Source organism: Monodelphis domestica, chromosome 4, assembly GCF_027887165.1.
Source record: "Monodelphis domestica isolate mMonDom1 chromosome 4, mMonDom1.pri, whole genome shotgun sequence".
Taxonomy (NCBI): domain Eukaryota; kingdom Metazoa; phylum Chordata; class Mammalia; order Didelphimorphia; family Didelphidae; genus Monodelphis; species Monodelphis domestica.
Genome location: NC_077230.1, coordinates 418,581,170 through 418,598,641, shown reverse-complemented (window position 1 = coordinate 418,598,641; position 17,472 = coordinate 418,581,170). Strand labels below are relative to the sequence as shown.

The window sequence follows — 17,472 nt, the reverse complement described above, 5'->3', positions numbered from 1 at the left end:
ACTTCAGGCCTCGGCTCCCTCCTCTGTGAAAGGGGACCAGATGAGTGCATGTGTTTTGAGTGCTTAGCACGCCTCTGAAGGCCCTGAACATTCTTCCACGAGAAGGCAGGAGCCCAGACTCCCATTAGGAGGGTTGGGGGGCCGGGGGGAGCTGCTGCCCCCAGGGGTGTCTCTCGGCCCGTGACTGAGCGTGCTGTCTCCCCCCTTTAGTGAGGAGCCCCCCGTGGACCTGCCTGGCAAGGTGTACCAGCTAGAAGTGATGCTGAGGCAGCTGCACAGTGACCTTCAGAAGGTGAGGAAGCCGCCCCGGGCAGGGCCCTGGCGGTCGGGGCTCCGGCCTCGCCCTCGGGTCCCGTGCTGCCCCTCGGTCCCCCCATGGCGCCATGGCCCTTGGCCAGCCTGTGGCCTCCGGGGTCTCCTTGGGCCGCTGGCCCCAGGCCCCCGCCAGCCCCTCACGGCTTCGTCCTCCGCAGGAGAAACAGGACAAGGCGGTCCTGCAGACCGAGGTGGCCACCTTAAGGCAGAACAACCAGCGGCTGCAGGAGGAGTCGCAGGCGGCCAACGAGCAGCTGCGAAGGTTCGCCGAGATCTTCTCCAGCACGGTGGAGAAGAAGGAGCCCTGACGGCCCCGACACTCCCTTCCCGCCCCCTGCCCCCTCGGCCGGGCTGCTCCAGCCATAGCCGGCTCGCCGTGGCCAGGTACGCCGGAGGCCGGCGGGTGCCCAGGGCCGCCTCCGAGCCCCCTCCCAGGCCTCCCCCGGCCGGCCTGCGCAGGGCCGCTTTGGGTGCTCAGGGAGCAGCCGCCCCTCGGCCGAGCCTGCCCCTGCAGGGCACGGTGCCCGCGCCAGTGTCTCCTCGCCCTCGTGACACCTTGACCCGCCGGCCGGCCCCTGGGGTGGGGAGCTCCAATGCAATACAGAAAGCCTCGGAGCACTTTTTTCAAGCGAAAGTACTTTCTAGTAAACCCAAGATGGAGAAATGCCGATGTTCAGAGTGTAAATGTTCTTTATTGAGACAGAGAGAAACACTATATTTGTATAAATAGGACGGTTTGTAACCTTTTTCTACGAGACTCGTCCGGCCGCTGCGGGCGGCTTCCTGGGCCCGGCGGTCCTGGAGCCAGAGCGGCCGCCCCGGGCCCTCGGGCTCTGCCAAACTACTGAATCCAGAGCCTGCCCCCGCCCCGCCTCCTCGCCCTCCCTCGCCACTTGTTTTGGTGGGGGGGCGCTTTCGGGGGCTTTTCCTTTCCTCCATCTTTTTCCTTTGAAAGACCCCCAGCCTCGCTGGGCTCTGGTCGAGGCTTCAGGCCTGCTCACGTAGGACACACTGTGGAGGAAGCGCCCTCGGCGCGGCCGCCTGCAGCTTCTCTAAGGCAATAAGGAACGGTGGGCCTGGCGGCCTGCTTGCCCACCCAGCCCTGCAGCTACACGCGGTACTATGCTGGGAGCTTAGGGAAAGAGCAGCTGTTTTTTCTTTAAAAAAAAGTATAAATATAATATATATTTATTTTTTCATGCAAAGCCACCACAGAACAAGTCACTATTAATCCTCTGTGGCTCTATCTCCAGCCTCGCGCCCAGGACACACACTAGAAGCCCAAGTTTGCTCCCCCCCCCCCCGGGCCCCCCGGGCCCCCTAGCCTGCCCCGGACCCCCGAGGCCCGAGGAAGACCGCAGAGCGGGGCGGCCACACTTCATGTCTTCCACAGCCCAGAGTCAAAGAAAGGCACCCTGGGGGCTGCACTCGGGCCGCTGCCAGGCTGGGATTTGTCCAAAGAATCCTCCGCTCCCCTCCGGAATGCCGGAATGGGGCTGGGAGCGGGGTGCAGGGGAGGGGCCCCCCTTTGTGGGGCAGGAGGGGAAGGAGAAAGGGTGTTCCCTAATGGCATCTTCCTCCCACGTAACGAGGCCCCTTCACTTTCAGTGCCAGCTCAGTCCTGATATTTAGGGGATAAAATGTTTGAGATGGGGACCGGATCCATAAATCTACCTGCTGCCCTGGCCTCGGTGGGTGCCGCAGCTGCCCGGGGAGGGGTGGCCTTACTGTGATGTCCCCTCCGGGGTCTCCCGCCCTCCCTGTGCTTTGTCTCCTCCTCTTCCTCCTGTCTAGGGATCATTCCGATCATTCTGGGGCGATTGTGTATGTGGACCAAGTGTACATGACGGCCGCTGCCGCTTTTTGTTCTCGTTTTGTAAGCATCTCTGCAGATCAAATCTGTCTATTTAATTTTGACCCAGCATTCTTAGCACCTTTCCCTGTGTCGTCTTTTCGGTTTGGGGGGGCGGGTACACCCTTTTTTGTCACTGTTCCCCCCCCATCTTGAGATTAGGGGTCTTATTTCTGGAAGTTTCAGAGGAAATAAACGTTTCATAGAAATGGCTCGTCCTTCCTGCGCGGGTGACTGGGATGTGAATCGAGGCCACCCCTGGTGGCCCCTCTGCCAGCCTGTGCCCACACGGGCTGCTCCGTCAGAGAAGTCCAGCAAGGGCACGGGCTGCCGGGGAAGAGGGGGAGCCCCCACCTCCCGGGCTGTCCAGCGGAGGCTGGCCGACGGGCCCTCCATCGCCTTCCCAGCGCCCCGGTCCCGGCCCAGGCCCCCTCCAGGAAGGCGTCATTCCACGGCTGCCCGTGGGCTCTTCACGCCACCGTCCCAGATTGGAGGTACCCTGACCACCGTGCCAGGCCGAGCGTCACCCACCCCAGAGCCTGGCCTCGGCAGTGGGGAGGGCCGATGGGCCCCCTCCCCCATGCTCCGCCCCTCTGCCAGGCTTTCTGGGGGTCCCCTTCCGCCCGGCCCGCCCTCTAACACCGTGGCCCTGCCCGCAGGAAGGAGCCCGTGGGGGGATCCCGTCAGGGGAAGAGCTCCCTGCGCTCCCTGCCCCCCCTCCTGCTTCCCGCCCGGCTGTCTCTTGTGCAGCAGCTGCCCGTTGCCAGGGCGACCACAGCTGGTGGGGGGGGGCTGCCTCTACCACCCCATCCCCCTTCCCTGCTCTTCCAGCTAGGCGGGAGGGGTGGGGGAGGGAGATGGGGAGATGAGGAGAGCGGCGGAGGGAGGAAGAGGGGGGAGGCCTTGGCCTCCCCCTCCCCCGCAGGGCGCCGACAGAAGGAGGCAGCGGCGGGCACAGCAGGGCCAGGCCCGATTTAATACATAGAACAGGGTGATCCACAGTAGAGGCAGGCAAGGGGGAGTCGGGCCGGACAGGGAGCTGGGGGGATGGGGCCATGGTGCCAGGAAGCCAGGGCCAGCCCATGGCGCCCTGGCCCCCCAGGACCCCCCTCTCCCTGGCCTTGCCCACTTGCCCGGGAACCCCAGTGTCTTCTGGATACCCCAACAATTAAACACACACGACCACAAGAAACAGCTGCCCCCCTCGCCAACCGCCCTTGAGATGGGCATCGGGGTTCAAGGGACCCCCCCTTGCCAAGGGGCCTGGTCCTTGCCTGGCGAGGGGATAAGGATGGGGAGAAAATAAAACCAGTCCGGGTGCAAACTCTGTGCTTCTCATTCTGGCGAGCGCCGGGGCCCGCCTTGCCCGGCCCCTGCCCACAGTTTGCAGTGGGCATGGGGGAGCGGGCACAAGGAGGGGGGCAAGGGGAACAGGACTTTAAAAACCATGGTTCACATCATGCAACGCCCACGGCGGGCACCACGGGAAGGGGCAGGGGCAGGCTGAAGAGGAGCGAGCGTGGTGCCCGCCCGCCCAGAGCGTGAGGTGGGAAACGGTGCCTGCTGCGGGGGCGGGCCCCCAGCTTCCCCAGGACAAGGAAGTCAGCACAGGCCCGTGCCCAGTGGGAGCTCGGGGAGTGCCCACCATCCAGGCCCACCAAATCCTATAGGTCTCTGTATATATTACTTTGTCTTTTTTTAAACTTTTTCTTTTTCTCTAGAAAAAGGCTCCCTCTGTGCCCCTACCACTCCCTAGCCGGTGCCCGCCCCCTAGTGCCCGCCCAGAGGCGGGTTATGGCTTTGAGGAGAGCAGCACCCCTAGCACCCACTACCCAGGAGCGGAGGCAGGGCTGGCTTCCCCCACCCGGGGGAGGGAGGCCACAGCTGGCACAAACTCCCCTCTGTGGGGGAAGGGAAGCCCCCGGCCCATTGTGGGCCCCGTCCCGGGGAGGGGGGCACAGGGTCCGGGAGGACGGGTGGCCGAGGGCCAGGCCTAGGTCAGGGTGATGTAGGCCGACGCCTTTTCCTTCAGGTGCCGAAGACACAGGTGGCAGCTCCAGCTTCCTGCGGGGAGGCCAGAGGTGGGTTTGGTGGGGTGAAGAGGAAGGGACCCTGTTGTGCAGGCATCCCCCCGGTGCCCCTCCCCAGCTCACCTTCCGGGGGCTCGGCCATGGGGGGGCTCAGGCAGTACATGTGGTAGCCACGGTCACAGTCATCACAGAAAAGCAGCTGGTCCTGGAGGGCAAGACCCATGCGGCTGGCACCCGGCGGCAGGGGCACCCGGGAGGGGGGGCGCCGGAGGCCCTGGGGGGCGGGGGGAGAGAGAGCCCAGGGACCTCAGACAAGCCCTACCCAGCCCCTCCAGGCCTCAGTTTCCCCCTCTGCTCGGGGACCCGGTGACCTAAGGGCTCTCTGCCTGCCGTTCTCTCCATCCCACCAGGGAGGGCAAGAAGCACCGGGTCACGGGGAGGGGGCACCGAAGGCACTGCTAGGCAGGGTGGGCACTCACATCGTTCTCCGAAGTGCCACACAAGCTGCAGGATTTGCATTCAATACATTGCCAGCGGTATGTCCTCACGGCTGCTGTCATGTTCACGGTGAATTGTAAACAGGAAGGGTGACCTGGAGGGGGGGGGCACTGATCATGTCCTGGTTGGACCCAGCTTCCTTTCCTGAGCAGAAACCCCTCCCCCTCCCGCCTCCGCCTCCTCCTTCTCTAGAGCCCTACCTGGATACCTCCAGTGTGGGGAGCTCACTCCCCTTCCCTGAGTTTTCCATTTCCATTATTGCAGAGTTGCCTTCCCTACATTAAACCAAATCAGTCTGTAGTCTTCCTGTATTGCTGCTAGTTTTGCCCTCAGTGGTCAGAACATTTCTGTGCCTTCTTAGGAAAAAGTGGTGGAGTCAAAGGTCCCGAGTTCAAATCTCTACCTCTGAACCGATCTCTACCTAAACAACCTCAGGCAAATCACTGGACTTCCCTGGGACTCAGTTTCTTCATTTATGGAGTTAAAAAAGGACAAACCAGAGGGCCTTTGAGGTCCCCCCACAGGCTCTCTCACCCTCTGGTTGGTTAAAGGTTCCCCATTTGAATCCTGCCTCAATCACTTACTGGCTGGGTGTGTGACTGGGCCCTTGCCTGGCGAGGGGATGAGGATGGGGAGAAAATAAAACCAGTCCGGGTGCACACTCTGTGCTTCGCATTCTGGCGAGCGTTGGGGCCCGCCTTGCCCGGCCCCTGCCCACAGTTTGCAGTGGGCATGGGGGAGCGGGCACAAGGAGGGGGCAAGGGGAGCAGGACTTTAAAAACGCCCCCAGCGGGCACGGCGGGAAGGGGAGCAAGAGAAAGATGGCTGGATGGAGAGACAGATGAATAAAAAGAAGGATGGATGGATGAATAGATGAATAGATAGGTGGATAAAGAAGGATGGCTATATAGATGATAGATGGACAGATAGATGGAAGAATGGATGGGTGGATATATAGATGATAGAAGGATGGATGGACAGATGAGTGGATAGATAATAGATGGACAGACGGATGATGGAAGGATGGGCAGAAAGGGATGGATGGTTGGATGGGTAAATAAATGGACACAAGTGGGTGGATGGATGGATAGATAGACATGGATAGACATAGATGGAGAGAAATAGAAGCATGGATGGATAGATGGATAAGTACCCTTTTTCCTCCCTGGGCCTCAGTTTCCTCATTTGTAAAATGAGAGGGTCAGACTACATGTCCTCTGAACTCCCTTCAAGGCTCTGATGCTGATTCCCCGCTTCCCAGTGACAATTCCTTCACATGTCTGAGGACAGTTCATATCTGTGCCTCTCTTCCTTCTCCCTGCTAAATCTCTTCTTGAGGGCAATGTGGTATAATCAAACCTCATAAGACCTGGGTTCGAATCCCACCTCTACCACTTACCCCAAGGTCACAGAGGACTTTGGGGCAAATTACTTCTGCTTCCTCATTTGTAAGATGAGCAGGATGGCTTCAAAAATCCCTTCTGATTCTAAATTATATAATTCTCTGGCTTTATCTATAGAAACAGCAAACATGAAGAGCCCGGAGGGCCCCTACATGCCATCTAGAGGCAGCTGGTGGTGTAGGGGATAGATGGCTGGGCCTAGCATCAGAAAGACCCGAGTTCAAATCCAGCTTCAAAAACTAGCTGTGTGATCCTGGGCAAGTCACTTCACCTCTGCCTCTGTTCTCCCATCTGTAAAATGAGGGAAATAATAGTACCTACTTCCCAGAGTGGTTGTGAGGATTAACTAAGAGAAGATCTGTAGGTGCTAAGTGGATGCCTCATGGAAGGGCCCCCTCAGGAGGGGGCGGGACTTGCTCAAGCCCCCTCCCCAGGGGTAACCAGTGTCCTGTAGCCCAGTGTTTCCCCCTGGGGCTGGCAGACCCTTTGGGGAGGAGAGAAACTGATGTTGGCATCCGGGTCAGAATGGGAGTGCCTTGAGGGCACACATCGATTCAGCCAGGCTGATGGAGCAGTCAATGGGTGTGAGTCCAGGCCTGGCTTACCAGCTGGGTGACCTTGGTCAAGTCCCCTCCTCTCCTTGGGCTTGAGCCGAATACATTGGGGGGTTCCTTTCAGGTCTAGGCTATGGCCCAGTGGGTATCCCAGAATGCCCCGGGGCCAAACTCGAGATCACGTGGGCCCCCAGGGGAGTCAGCTGTGTGCCCCTGCCGCTTACCCGATCGGCCACAGTCGGCACAGGAAATGAGGTCCTCGGGACACCCCGTCTTTTTGGAGCCGCCCAGACAGAAGTCGCAGTAGCCATTGGGAATGACTGTGCCATCTGGAGCCTTCTTGGCTGAAAGACAACAGGAGGCTTGGGAGGTCCGGCAGCGGTTCCGGCCTTCGGCTGCCTCTCTGGCCCGCGCCTCCCTCCCTCTCCGGCCTGGGGGCCTGCCTTTCTGCAGGGCTTCTCTGCCTCCGGCGCTGCCCCTGCCTGGCCAGGGAAGGCGGAGAGCGGGAGTGGGCCGGTTACCTGTGTGCTTTCTTTGGGCTTCGGGAATCCAAGCCAGTTCTTTGTAAAACTCTGGGGAGGCAGAGAGAGGGCTTGGCACCGGAGACCCGGGGACGGAGTGCGGGAAAGCGGGGCTCACACAAAGGGGATCCTGACCCCTGGGAGGGGCTTCCCCAGGTGCCCCCAGGCCCAAGAGGAGGGAGGGAAGGAGGCTGAAGTCGAGTGCGGGGAAATCATCCATCACCCCCCCCCCCCCCCGCTGGCATCTCCCCGCCCCCTCCCCATCTCTAATTGAAGCAATAAATCAGCCCCAGAAATCTTCCGCCCGGGCCAGGGAGAGGGCTGGTTGCCATGGCAACCCCAACGACGGCGCCGGCGACCACGGGGATGTGCCAGGCTCCCAAACTTGGGGAGCCCGGCCCGGCCCGGCCCCCTGGGCTTCTCCTCCTGCCCCCCGGGCCCTGCCCCCGGCTCAGGCTCACGCTTGTGGTTGTTTTTCCGGTGGAAGGGCAGGGCGTGCCGTTCCGCGTTCTCCTCGCCCTCCTCTTCTGCCAGGTGGGTGTGGGTGTAGTGGTAGCTCAGACCTGGGCGGTTCTTATAGCGTTTTCCGCAGACTGGGGGATGGGGGATGGGGAAGGGAGGGGCTGAGCAGACTGGCCCCCCCAGCCCCGGACCTGCCCCCCCTCCAGCCTCCAGCGGGACGGGATGAGTGACGGGTCTTGGGGGGACTCGCGCCCCGCCCCTCCCAGCCGAACAAAGGGGCCAGCTCTGGGGGGACGTCAGCCCTGCCCCCCCCCCCGTGCCACTAGCCCTCCGCCCAAATGGGGGGGGCGGGACGGAGCCCTTCTCCCCCCTCCTCCCTGGTCCGATCCTCCCCACACCTCAAAGGGACTCACTATCGCAGACATACGGCTTGTCCCTGTCCTCCAGGGAGGTCGTGTCTTGGCGTTTCCGAAGCCCCCCGATGCCATACGCCTGCAAGAAACCCAGCGAGAACACTTGGAGCGAGCCTGGGGAAGAGGGGGCGAGGAAGCCCGAGGCCCGAGGGGAACACAGCACGGGCAGGGGTGGCAAGGGGAGGAAGGGAACAACTGGGGCACTGAAGGGGCCTGGGACTGGTCTTGGGTTCGAGTCGAGTCCTAGCTTTGTCACTTACTGACTATATGACTATGGACAAGTCCCTTTCTCTCTTGGCCTCAGTTTACCGATTTGCCAAATGTTGGGTTTGGGCTCTGGTGTCTGAGATCCCCTCCAACTCTGACATCCTATGTATGATCAGGTGCCTGAGGGGAAGATGCTAGGAGGGGCAGGACAGGAGACAGTCTGGCTACTCGGGAGGCCCCAAGAGAAGCCCCAGATGGGGGGGGGCAGGACCCCAGCTACCTTCCCCTTGGCTTTGTTCTTCCTGCGGGGAATGTCATCTTCCAAATCTTCCACCTCCAGCTCATGGGGAAATTCCAGCATCTGTTGCTTCTGGGCAGGAGGAAAGGCAGCTTTTCAGGGAAGGGAGGCTCACAGCAGCCACAGAGATGGTGGCCCCGGGCAGCCCAAGGGGGTATGGGGGCCCTAAATGGGCTCTGTTAGAGTAGAGGGGGCGGGTGAGAATCTTCTGTTCAAAACTCAGCGGGTGGACTAGGGGTGCTGGGTCCTCAGTGGTGCCTGGGAGTCAGAGGCGGTCCTGGAGCAGGCGAGGGATGTGAGGTGGCTTCCAAGGGTCATCTTAGGAAGACCCAAGCCAGAGGGGCTGGAGGGAGAAATATGGGGATCCCTAAACAAGCCTGGAGGAGTTTTTGCAGGTCGCCCTCTTTAAAGGGGGGGGCTCAGAAAGGGCAGAGTTGGAGGGAAGTCCCCACCCCCAGCCCCACCTGACAGTCCAGGATGGTTTCTTCTTCCTTCAGTTCTATCTTTTTTTCTCCTGTCTCTGCACATAGTAGGGCCTCTAGGACTGGCCCTTCGGGGAGACCCCCCTCCTTCTTCAGGGGTGTTTCACAGTCTAGGGGAAGGGTGGGAAACAGGGAGGGTCAAAGAAGAGTTGTTTGCCAGGGACCCCCTTCCCTCCCCACGTCTGTGTGTGTGTGTGTGTGTGTCTCACACACACACACCACTGAAGCTTCTGTCAACAATATAGCCTGAGTCCTGACCTCAAATACTTCGGTCCCTAAGAACACTCAGCTGCTCCCACTAGGCCAGCCCTAGGAATGTCCCTTTGGATACACACCTGGGCCCTTACTTCCGAGGTCTCCTACACTCCACTCACACACAAACACTGGCATGCAGTCCATGTTTGCTGAATGCTTTCTATGCATGCGGATTTTACCCTGTCAGACCAGCCCCCCAGACATAGAGCCATACAGACCCAATCACACCCAGACACACCATAGACACAACTCTAGACATACAACCACACAGATACAATCATACACAGACACAACCCTACAGATACACAAATACCCAGACACACAACCCTAAAGACACATAACCAGATACACAACCCTACAGACACAACTCTAGACATACAATCACACAGACATACAACCCTACAGACACATGCAGATGCACAACCACACACAAACACAACCCTACAGATACACAAACATCCAGATACAAAACCCTCCAGACACACCTCTAGACATACAACCACACACACAGACATACAACCCTACAGACACAACCACACCCAGATATACAACCCTATAGGCACAACCACACAGACACAAGCACACACAACCCTATAGATACACAACCAGACACAACCACACCCAGATACCCAACCCTACAGATACACAACCCTCCAGACACAACTCTAGACATACAACCACACAGACATATAATCCTACAGACATAGTCACACCCAGATACACAACCCAAGAAACATACAGACACAACCACACCCAGATATACAACCACAACCAGACACAACCACAACCAGCTACCCAACCCTACAGACAACCACACACAGACACAACCCTACAGATATATAAACACCCAGATACACAACACTACAGCCACACAACCACACAGATACACAACCCTCCAGACACAACTCTAGACATACAATCACACACAGACATGCAACCCTACTGACACAGTCACACCCAGATACACAACCCGAGAAACATACAGACACAACCACACCCAGATATACAACCACACAGACACAACCACACACACTCTCCACCACACTTTTATAGCAGCTGCCATAGCTCTTGGAGGTGTTTTACATACATTATCTCATTTGAGCCTGAAAATAACCCTCTGGGGTAGGTGCTATTCTTGTCACCATTTTACAGATGAAGAAATTGGCTTTGAGAGCTTGACTGGCCCAAGATCACACCACTATTGGCTGCTGCAGCATTTGAATCTAACATGATTAGGTCACTGATTCTCAGTTACAGCCAGACCTCTGTCTATCAGACACAAGCATAACCAAGCCCAAAGACCCCGAGTTCAAATCCTGATTTGCTGCTCTCCCCTCTCCTGACCTGGGGCCCAGATGGTCTCTGTCAGCTCTCTTTCTGATGTCTGGACAGTCTGTCACCCAGAGTCCCAGCAGCACCCCCCTCCCCTCTCCCACTTGATACCACCACCACAGGGCCCTGGGGGGCCGCCCACGCTCAGACATAGGCTCAGGTGCTCACGCTGGGCCACGCTCACACTGGGGGCAGGGGCTGGGCTGGGGGCCCCCCACGGACCGATCTTGTACTCGCAGGGCCGGAGCCTGGGGTCCTCCAAGATGTTGAGTCTCCGCTTCTTCCTCCAGCAGCGGGCCGGATAAGTGTAGATCTGTCCAGGGGCCAGACCTGGAGAGGAGGGGGCCCGAGGGGGGAAGGCTGTTGAAGGCCCTTCCCCCTCCCCTTTAGCCCCGCCCCCCGCTCGGGCCCCGCCCCTCCCTCACCAGGCCCGCGGTGGGTCTTCTCCATCCAGATGTAGCAGTTGTTCTGGGCCACCCCGGTCTGCGAGTCGAGGAAGGGCAGGCGCATGCTCCGCTCGGCGCACAGGCGCGCGTTGTAGCTGCGGCAGTGTTCGATGGCCTCGCGGTAGAATTCCTCGCCCAGGCTGCGGGGAGGCAGAGCACGCACGGTCAGCCCGGCAGCTGCCTGCCTCCGGGCTTTGGGGCACCCGGACCCCAGGGCGCCGCGCGAACGGCCGGAAGGCCCGAGGACGTAGCCCTAGGCCGGGCGCGAACGCTGGGGTGAATACTGGGACCCGGCTGGGCCGGGGTGCGGGAAAGCGCCGGGATATGACGGCCCGTCCCTGGAGGGTCTGGGAGCCAGCGTGTCCGGCGCAAGAATAGATGCGGCCCACTGGGCCTTGGGGACGGGGAGCGCCTATCTGGGAGGCGCTCGGACCCAGAACATCTGGATGGCGTCGGTGTGCGGGGACGGGGACCGTGTCCTGTAACGTCTTGGTGGCCTTGAAACTTTGGGCACTTGCTGCTGGCACATTTGGAAGGGAAACTGGGAGGAGCTGAAGTCTGGGATCCCGACTGGGCGGGCATTCAGTGGGCGGAGAGAGGGGTAGAGCCTTTCCCTCCCCTTGCCAGCCTCAGCCAGCTGACCCTCTCTCTCCCCCGCCGCTGAGCGCTAGGGGGTGCCCACGCCCGCAGGCATCCCCGGCAGCGCGAACGTCCCCGGGTGGGAGCACCAACACGGTCTGTCTCTGCCCTCCCCAACAGCCCCCTCCCCCCACCCGTCACACACGCATACAGACACCTCGGAGAGACTGCCCCGACACACAGGCGTGTCACCCGCGGAGGACACCAAGGTAGACCCGGTTAGCGCCCCCCCCCGCCTCCCCCCCTCCCCCAGGTATCCCCAGACCTCCGAAACGGAAGGAATTTTGGAGATGGCTTCGGCGATCCCATTGTTTCAGACACGCAACCACAAATACGGGTCAAGGGGTCACGAAATCACACACTGACACCGAGCAATTCCTCCGTCTCCTCTGGAACGGAGACCCGGAGCGGAGGAATTCGCATCCCCATTTGACAGATGAAGACACTGAGGCACCCCGAATGACAGCCACGCCGGAGGCCTGGCACACAGTAGGTGGTCGCTCGGCGGTCGCTGGACTGTTGTTGACTACACAGATTAACACAATGCCACTTGAAGATTCCCATAAGACCAAGCCACAAGATGAATGCCCAACCACACGAATCTCCATTACCCACAGGCACACGAGACAAGCACACAGACGACCACTACAAATACAGGAGACACAAGCACAATCCCCACCCCCGACACACACACACACACACACACACAATCCCACTCCGACACACACGCTCTGCAGCCCCCGCCCTGCAGGATGGGAAGGGGCGGAGGTGCCGGGCTCACCACCGGACGGGGCTGGGGTTGACCGTGGCCATCTTGCACCTGGCCCGACCCTGGCCCCGGTCACCTCAGAGCTCCAGGGTCTGCAGCGCCCTGGCCCTGGCGGCCACTCCATTCATTCTCAGGGTGGGGGTGGGGGCGGGGACATCAACCTATGGGGGGTGGGGGTGGAGAGGGACTCCCCGGGGCATGCTGGGAAATGTAGTGCGGGGGCGGCGGGGCGGAAGGTGGAGGAGGGGGTCGGTGCTGTCACTAGAGGCCAAATCTAGGTCTGGCCCTGGGAAGGAGAGGCCCCGCCAGCTCGTGGGAGGAAGGCGACAGGGTAGCGTGAGGCCCGGGCCAGCTGAAAATCCCGAGAGAGACGCTCATCTCGGCGCTAACGTGGGCATGGTGTGTGTTTAGTGGGGGAGTGTGTGAACCACAGCTACCTTTGCTGACCCCAGTCCCGCTGCCACACACACACCCCACAGTGACCCAACACGCAGCCACACAAACACAGGACAGGCATGTACAACATGGGTACACGGATAGAGCTACACGCTACACAATTACACACTGAACGAATAACACAACACAGACGTACACACAGAGCCAGGTGCCCCCCAAAACACATACACACGCACGCGGAAAAGCCTTCGCATCCACATGAACAGACACCCCCCCCCCCTTACACACACACACACACACACAATCACAGACACACACTGGAGCTTACGAGCAGCCGAGCGCGCATAAACCCGCAGAGCGCGCACACGGCCCACACGTGCTGGCGCGTGCACAATCGTTCCCCCCCTCCGCCCCCCCACCACTTTCAGGCTCTCGGTCCCCAGCCTCCAGCTCTCCCAGAAACAGAGAAGACAGAGATCAGAGACTTCCAGGAAGCCCAGCAACCCCCAGCTCTCCTGCTCATTGCCCTCGGGCTCACGCGGCCTCGCTCTGACCCTCGCACCCCTTCAACCCCAAGGTCAAGGCCAAGCGCACAGGGTGGGCCAGGGAGGGGGGCTGTCCCGTGGCCCCTTTGTGCGCCTCCGCGTCCTCGAGAACCCACGGGCACGCGCCATTCTCCAGCCTCCTCCCCCTTTGCCGGGCACGCGCCTGTCACTCCGGGGGGAGGAGCCTGTGGAGCAAGGGAAGGGGGCGCCCCCGCCCCGTTATACTGGAGGTTCAAAGTGGGGGGGGGACCCAGGCGGTTCCGGCTCCCAGTTCCTTTCCCCAGCCTTAGAGGCTGGCAGGATAACGCGTCCCAGAACCAATACTTAGGGATGGGGGCGGGTGGGGGTGCCTTCGTTCCTCGCCACCCCCACCCCCAGAAGATCTACTTCCCTTCCCGCCCCCAGCCAGGACTCGGGGATCTCCGAATTCCTGCACTGAGGGTGGCGACAATGGAGACGGCCTGGAAGGTGGCGGGGGGCCGGGTTCGGCTACCAATCGTGCCCATCCCCCCTCCCCTCCCAATAATCCCCCGCTCCTATCAATCCCTGGGAGGGGGGAGCGGGAGGCGGAGGGCGCCCAGGTGGCAGTGGCACCCATCAATCTCTCCGGACACGGAAAGGGGGTAGACACAAGGCTCCAAGGCTCCTGTCCCTGCTCTGCCCGGCGTGCCCAGTCCGGTGCCCGATGGGAGGAGGGAGAGAAGGAGGGAGGAAGATCGGCTGGGATGGAAGGGGGAGACTCACGACTTGAGGGGGTTCTGGATGGCGGTGGCCATGGCCCGCTCCCCGCCCCCGGCGCCGCAGCCGCTCGGCCCTCGGGACCCGGCTCCGGCCCCCCGGAGCCCCGCGCTCCTCTGGCCGTGCCCGACCCCCGCCGCCGCCGCCGCCGCCGCCGCCGCCGCTGCTGCCGCCGCCGCCGCCGCCGCCGCTGCCGCCGCCGCCGCCGCCGCCGCCGCCGCCGCCGCCTCCTCCTGCTCCTGCTCCTGCTCCGCCGCCCAGCGCGCTACAATTTCATTCATTCTTCGGCTGCGGTGAGGGGAGGGGCGGGGCCGGGGGGCGGGGCCGCGGCCAAGATTGGGGGGGGAGGGGATCGGGGACTGAAGGGGGGCGCGGGGGAGGGGGAAGAGGTGGGATGGGTCTGCCAATCCCCGCACCTCCTGGGGGACGTTGGGAGATGGAGTCCTGCCCAGCACCCGGGTGGGGAGGGGGCCAACCTGGGAGAACTCCAAATCCCGGCTGCCCTGCGGGCTGCCCACTCCCCCAGGGCGCCGATTGGGCAGCTGAGGTACCGGGCGGGGAGTGCCCAAAGAGGCCAGAGCATCCTTTCCCTGGAGCTCTCCGACAGACACAACGTCCCCCTTCCGGCCAAGTCAGGCTATGTGGGCTAGAGGGAATGTATGGGAATCCTGTGCCTCCCCCCAAAAAAAAACCCACCCCCAGGAGACCCAGCTCTATGGGAATCTCCACTCTGAGCCTATCACCCGCACCCAGACCTCCCAGCAGGCAGCGCCCCGGGGCCGAGAACAGTTCATCCCAGTGGAGTGGGGGGGAGTTCGAAGTCAGAAGTCCTGGCTTGCAATTCCAAGCCGCTTATTTACTCTCTGTGGGACCCGGGACACATTCCTTCCCTCTTCCTCCTCCTCAGTTCCCTCAACTGTGAAATGAAGGGGTTTGGTCAGATAATCTCCGTCTCTTACAATCCGGTGATTTCTTGGTCCACTTGGTCCTTCTCCCGCTCCCCTCTCCCTCCCGGGCCACTGCAGAACTCAGGACGAAATTGTGGGGCTCACACTGGAGGAAGCATGCCCCTGGGTCAGAATCCTCGCCTGTCTCAGCCTCCGAGGCTCGTAACCGAGCCGACTGCCGGCAGGGGGCGGCCCTGGGAGCTGTCCTCAGTACTGAACCGTCCCCGGAACATCTGAACTGGAAGGGATCCTTAAGGACCACCTTTTCCAACTCTCCCCACTCCCGGCGCACTTCTCCAAAGAGACAAGGGGAATCCAGGCCCAGGGTGGGAAAAGCCGTCCTGAATCCCCTGTGGGGCAAGTGTGGAGTCCCCAGCGGAGATTGGGGAAGAACTGACGTTTAAGTTGAGTTTAGAGGGACCTCTGAAGCTATAGAGCCCAAATCTCCTTGCACTGATGAGGAAACTGAAGCCACAGGGATCTTGGCCCAAAGCCATATGTGGAAGCAGGCCTCCCCAACTCTAATCCCTGGGCTCTTTGCTGTATCAGATTTTCCAGGTGAATTTCCATGTGCCTGTCTTTCCACCTCACCAACCCATATATGGGCTTTTCATCCTAATCTTGTTTTCTCCAGTTTCCCAGGAAATTTGTTCCCTCCTCTCCACTCCAAGAAAGCTCCTAGGCCTGCTCCAGTGCCCCAGAATCACTGACTTTCAGAGTCTCCTGATCTCTGAGTGAGTCCATCCTGATTCTGAGTCTTCTTGAATAAATCGCTTCTTTACTGCTCTAACCAGTGGTTATTTAGCTTTTGTCTGGAGACAGAATTCACATTTTGATTATTATTACTATCTATGTGGTTTTACGCAAGGGATTTCCTCCTTCCAGGCAGGAGAAATACACTCAGGCACTCTTGAAGCCACTCATTCCACTCTGGGTCAGCTCTCATTGCTAAAAAGTTTTTCTGAACCTCAAACCTCTTTCTCTTTGAAGCTTCTGTCCACTACTCTTACGTTTTATCCTCTGGGACCAAGCAGAACAAGGCTAATCCTTCTTTACTTCACTAACTTCTTATACTCTTAAAAAAAAAAAAAAACTCTTACTGTCAGTCTTGGAATGAATACTAAGTATTGGTCCCAAGGCAGAAGAGTGGTAAGGACTGGGAAATTGGGGATAAGTGACTGGTCCAGGGTCACACAGTTAGGAAGTGTTTGTCTGAGGCCAAATTTGAACCCAGGACTTCCCATCTGTAGGTTTGGCTCTCAATCCATGGGCTACCTGGCTGTCCCCTCTCATAGTCTTTGAGGTTTTTTTTTAATTTAAACACTCACCCTCTGTCTTAGAATTTATATAAGTTCCAAGGCAGATCAGTAAGGACTAGGCAAACAGGGCTAAGTGATTTGCCAGGGTCAAACAACTAGGAAGTGTCTGTGGCTAGATTTGACACCAGGACCACCTGGCTCTCTATCCACTAAGGCACCAGGTTGCACCCCCTTCTGAGTTCTTAAGCAATTCATAGGAAGCTAAGAACATCAGAGCTGGAAGGTTCCCCCCTGCCATGGGAGAACATTGGCCACACACTTGGCAGAGGATCCAGTGATCTAGGGCATAAGCTCCTAAATAGAAAAGAAAGCATTGGGAGATGGATAAGTGAGAATAATGGGGAAAAAGAAAATTTTAGGGACTTTTAGGGAATTTAGAGTTATAATCCACCCTTCCTTTCAGTTAGTCAACTAATATTTATTGAGTGCTGGGCACTGTACTGAGTTAGGAATCCAAAATAAAACAAAAGCCAATTAATCACTGAACTCAAAGTCTGCTAGGAAAACGTGCCAACAACAATATACTTGGGCTACAGTCTGAACCATTATTCCCAGGGTGAGCCCCGTACCAGTCTAGGAAGAGAAGAGGAGGAAGAAATGGGGTTTTGTGGTCAATGTGTTGATCCTGGCTCCTGGCCCCTCTTCAGTCCATCCTCCATATAGCAGCCAAATTGATAGTCCCAAAGACAAGGTCTCTCCATATCACTGACTTACTCAATATATATTATTTTTATATTTTAAAACTTTCCCCCCATGGTTACATGATTCTTATTGTCTCCCTCCCCTCTTCTCTCTCCCCTCCTGGAACTGAAAAAAAAAACCCAAACAATTCCACTGGGTTATACATATATTATCACTCAAATCCTATTTCTATATTATTCATTTTTGTAATAGTTGCTCAGTAAATTTCAGTGACATCCCCATTGCCTCTAGAACAAAATGTAAAGTCCTTTCTTTGGCTTTTAGATCCCTTTAAGCCTTACTCTAACCTGTATTTTCAAGCTTATTAGACACTATTTCTCTTCTCCAACTGGACAGTTTGGTCCATCCA

General features: G+C 59.0%; 2 protein-coding genes across 19 annotated transcripts in view; one reads left to right on the top strand and one right to left on the bottom strand.

Moving 5' to 3' along the window:
- The window catches only part of SIPA1L3 (signal induced proliferation associated 1 like 3), a 132,213-nt gene extending 129,837 nt beyond the window's left edge, over nt 1-2,376 (top strand). For all 5 annotated transcript variants that reach the window (XM_056796172.1, XM_016422201.2, XM_001366744.4 and 2 more), the window contains 2 exons: nt 211-292; nt 474-2,376. In XM_056796172.1, the coding sequence (XP_056652150.1) occupies nt 211-292; nt 474-623 (232 nt within the window). In that variant the 3' untranslated portion in view covers nt 624-2,376. The remainder of the gene's footprint in view (nt 1-210; nt 293-473) is intronic.
- Nucleotides 2,377-3,120: 744 nt separating this feature from the next.
- On the bottom strand, nt 3,121-14,295 carry DPF1 (double PHD fingers 1). 14 transcript variants are annotated; one of them, XM_056796173.1, is made up of 12 exons: nt 14,162-14,295; nt 11,048-11,208; nt 10,791-10,952; nt 9,018-9,145; nt 8,536-8,625; nt 8,049-8,127; nt 7,635-7,766; nt 7,174-7,224; nt 6,877-6,996; nt 4,677-4,789; nt 4,321-4,471; nt 3,121-4,231 (listed from the first exon to the last, which is right to left on the bottom strand). In XM_056796173.1, exons 1-12 carry the CDS (start codon nt 14,191-14,193, stop codon nt 4,161-4,163), a joined length of 1,290 nt encoding a protein of 429 aa, XP_056652151.1. In that variant the 5' UTR covers nt 14,194-14,295; the 3' UTR covers nt 3,121-4,160. The 14 variants fall into 14 exon arrangements, with proteins under 14 accessions (XP_056652151.1, XP_056652153.1, XP_056652163.1 ...); XM_056796175.1 differs by having other exon boundaries at nt 10,845-10,952; nt 14,162-14,293; XM_056796185.1 differs by having other exon boundaries at nt 4,321-4,402; nt 10,845-10,952; nt 14,162-14,286.
- Nucleotides 14,296-17,472: the final 3,177 nt, after the last annotated feature.

Bases quoted from the DNA above. Each gene is read 5' to 3' on its own strand.
- DPF1 (XM_056796173.1), bottom strand. From the start codon at position 14,193: ATGGCCACCGCCATCCAGAACCCCCTCAAGTC. The intron at 10,953-11,047 runs GTGAGGGAGGGG...CCTCCTCTCCAG, and splicing joins GAAGACCCACCGCGGGCCTG to GTCTGGCCCCTGGACAGATC. The intron at 7,767-8,048 runs GTGAGTCCCTTT...CCCATCCCCCAG, and splicing joins CAAGCCGTATGTCTGCGATA to TCTGCGGAAAACGCTATAAG.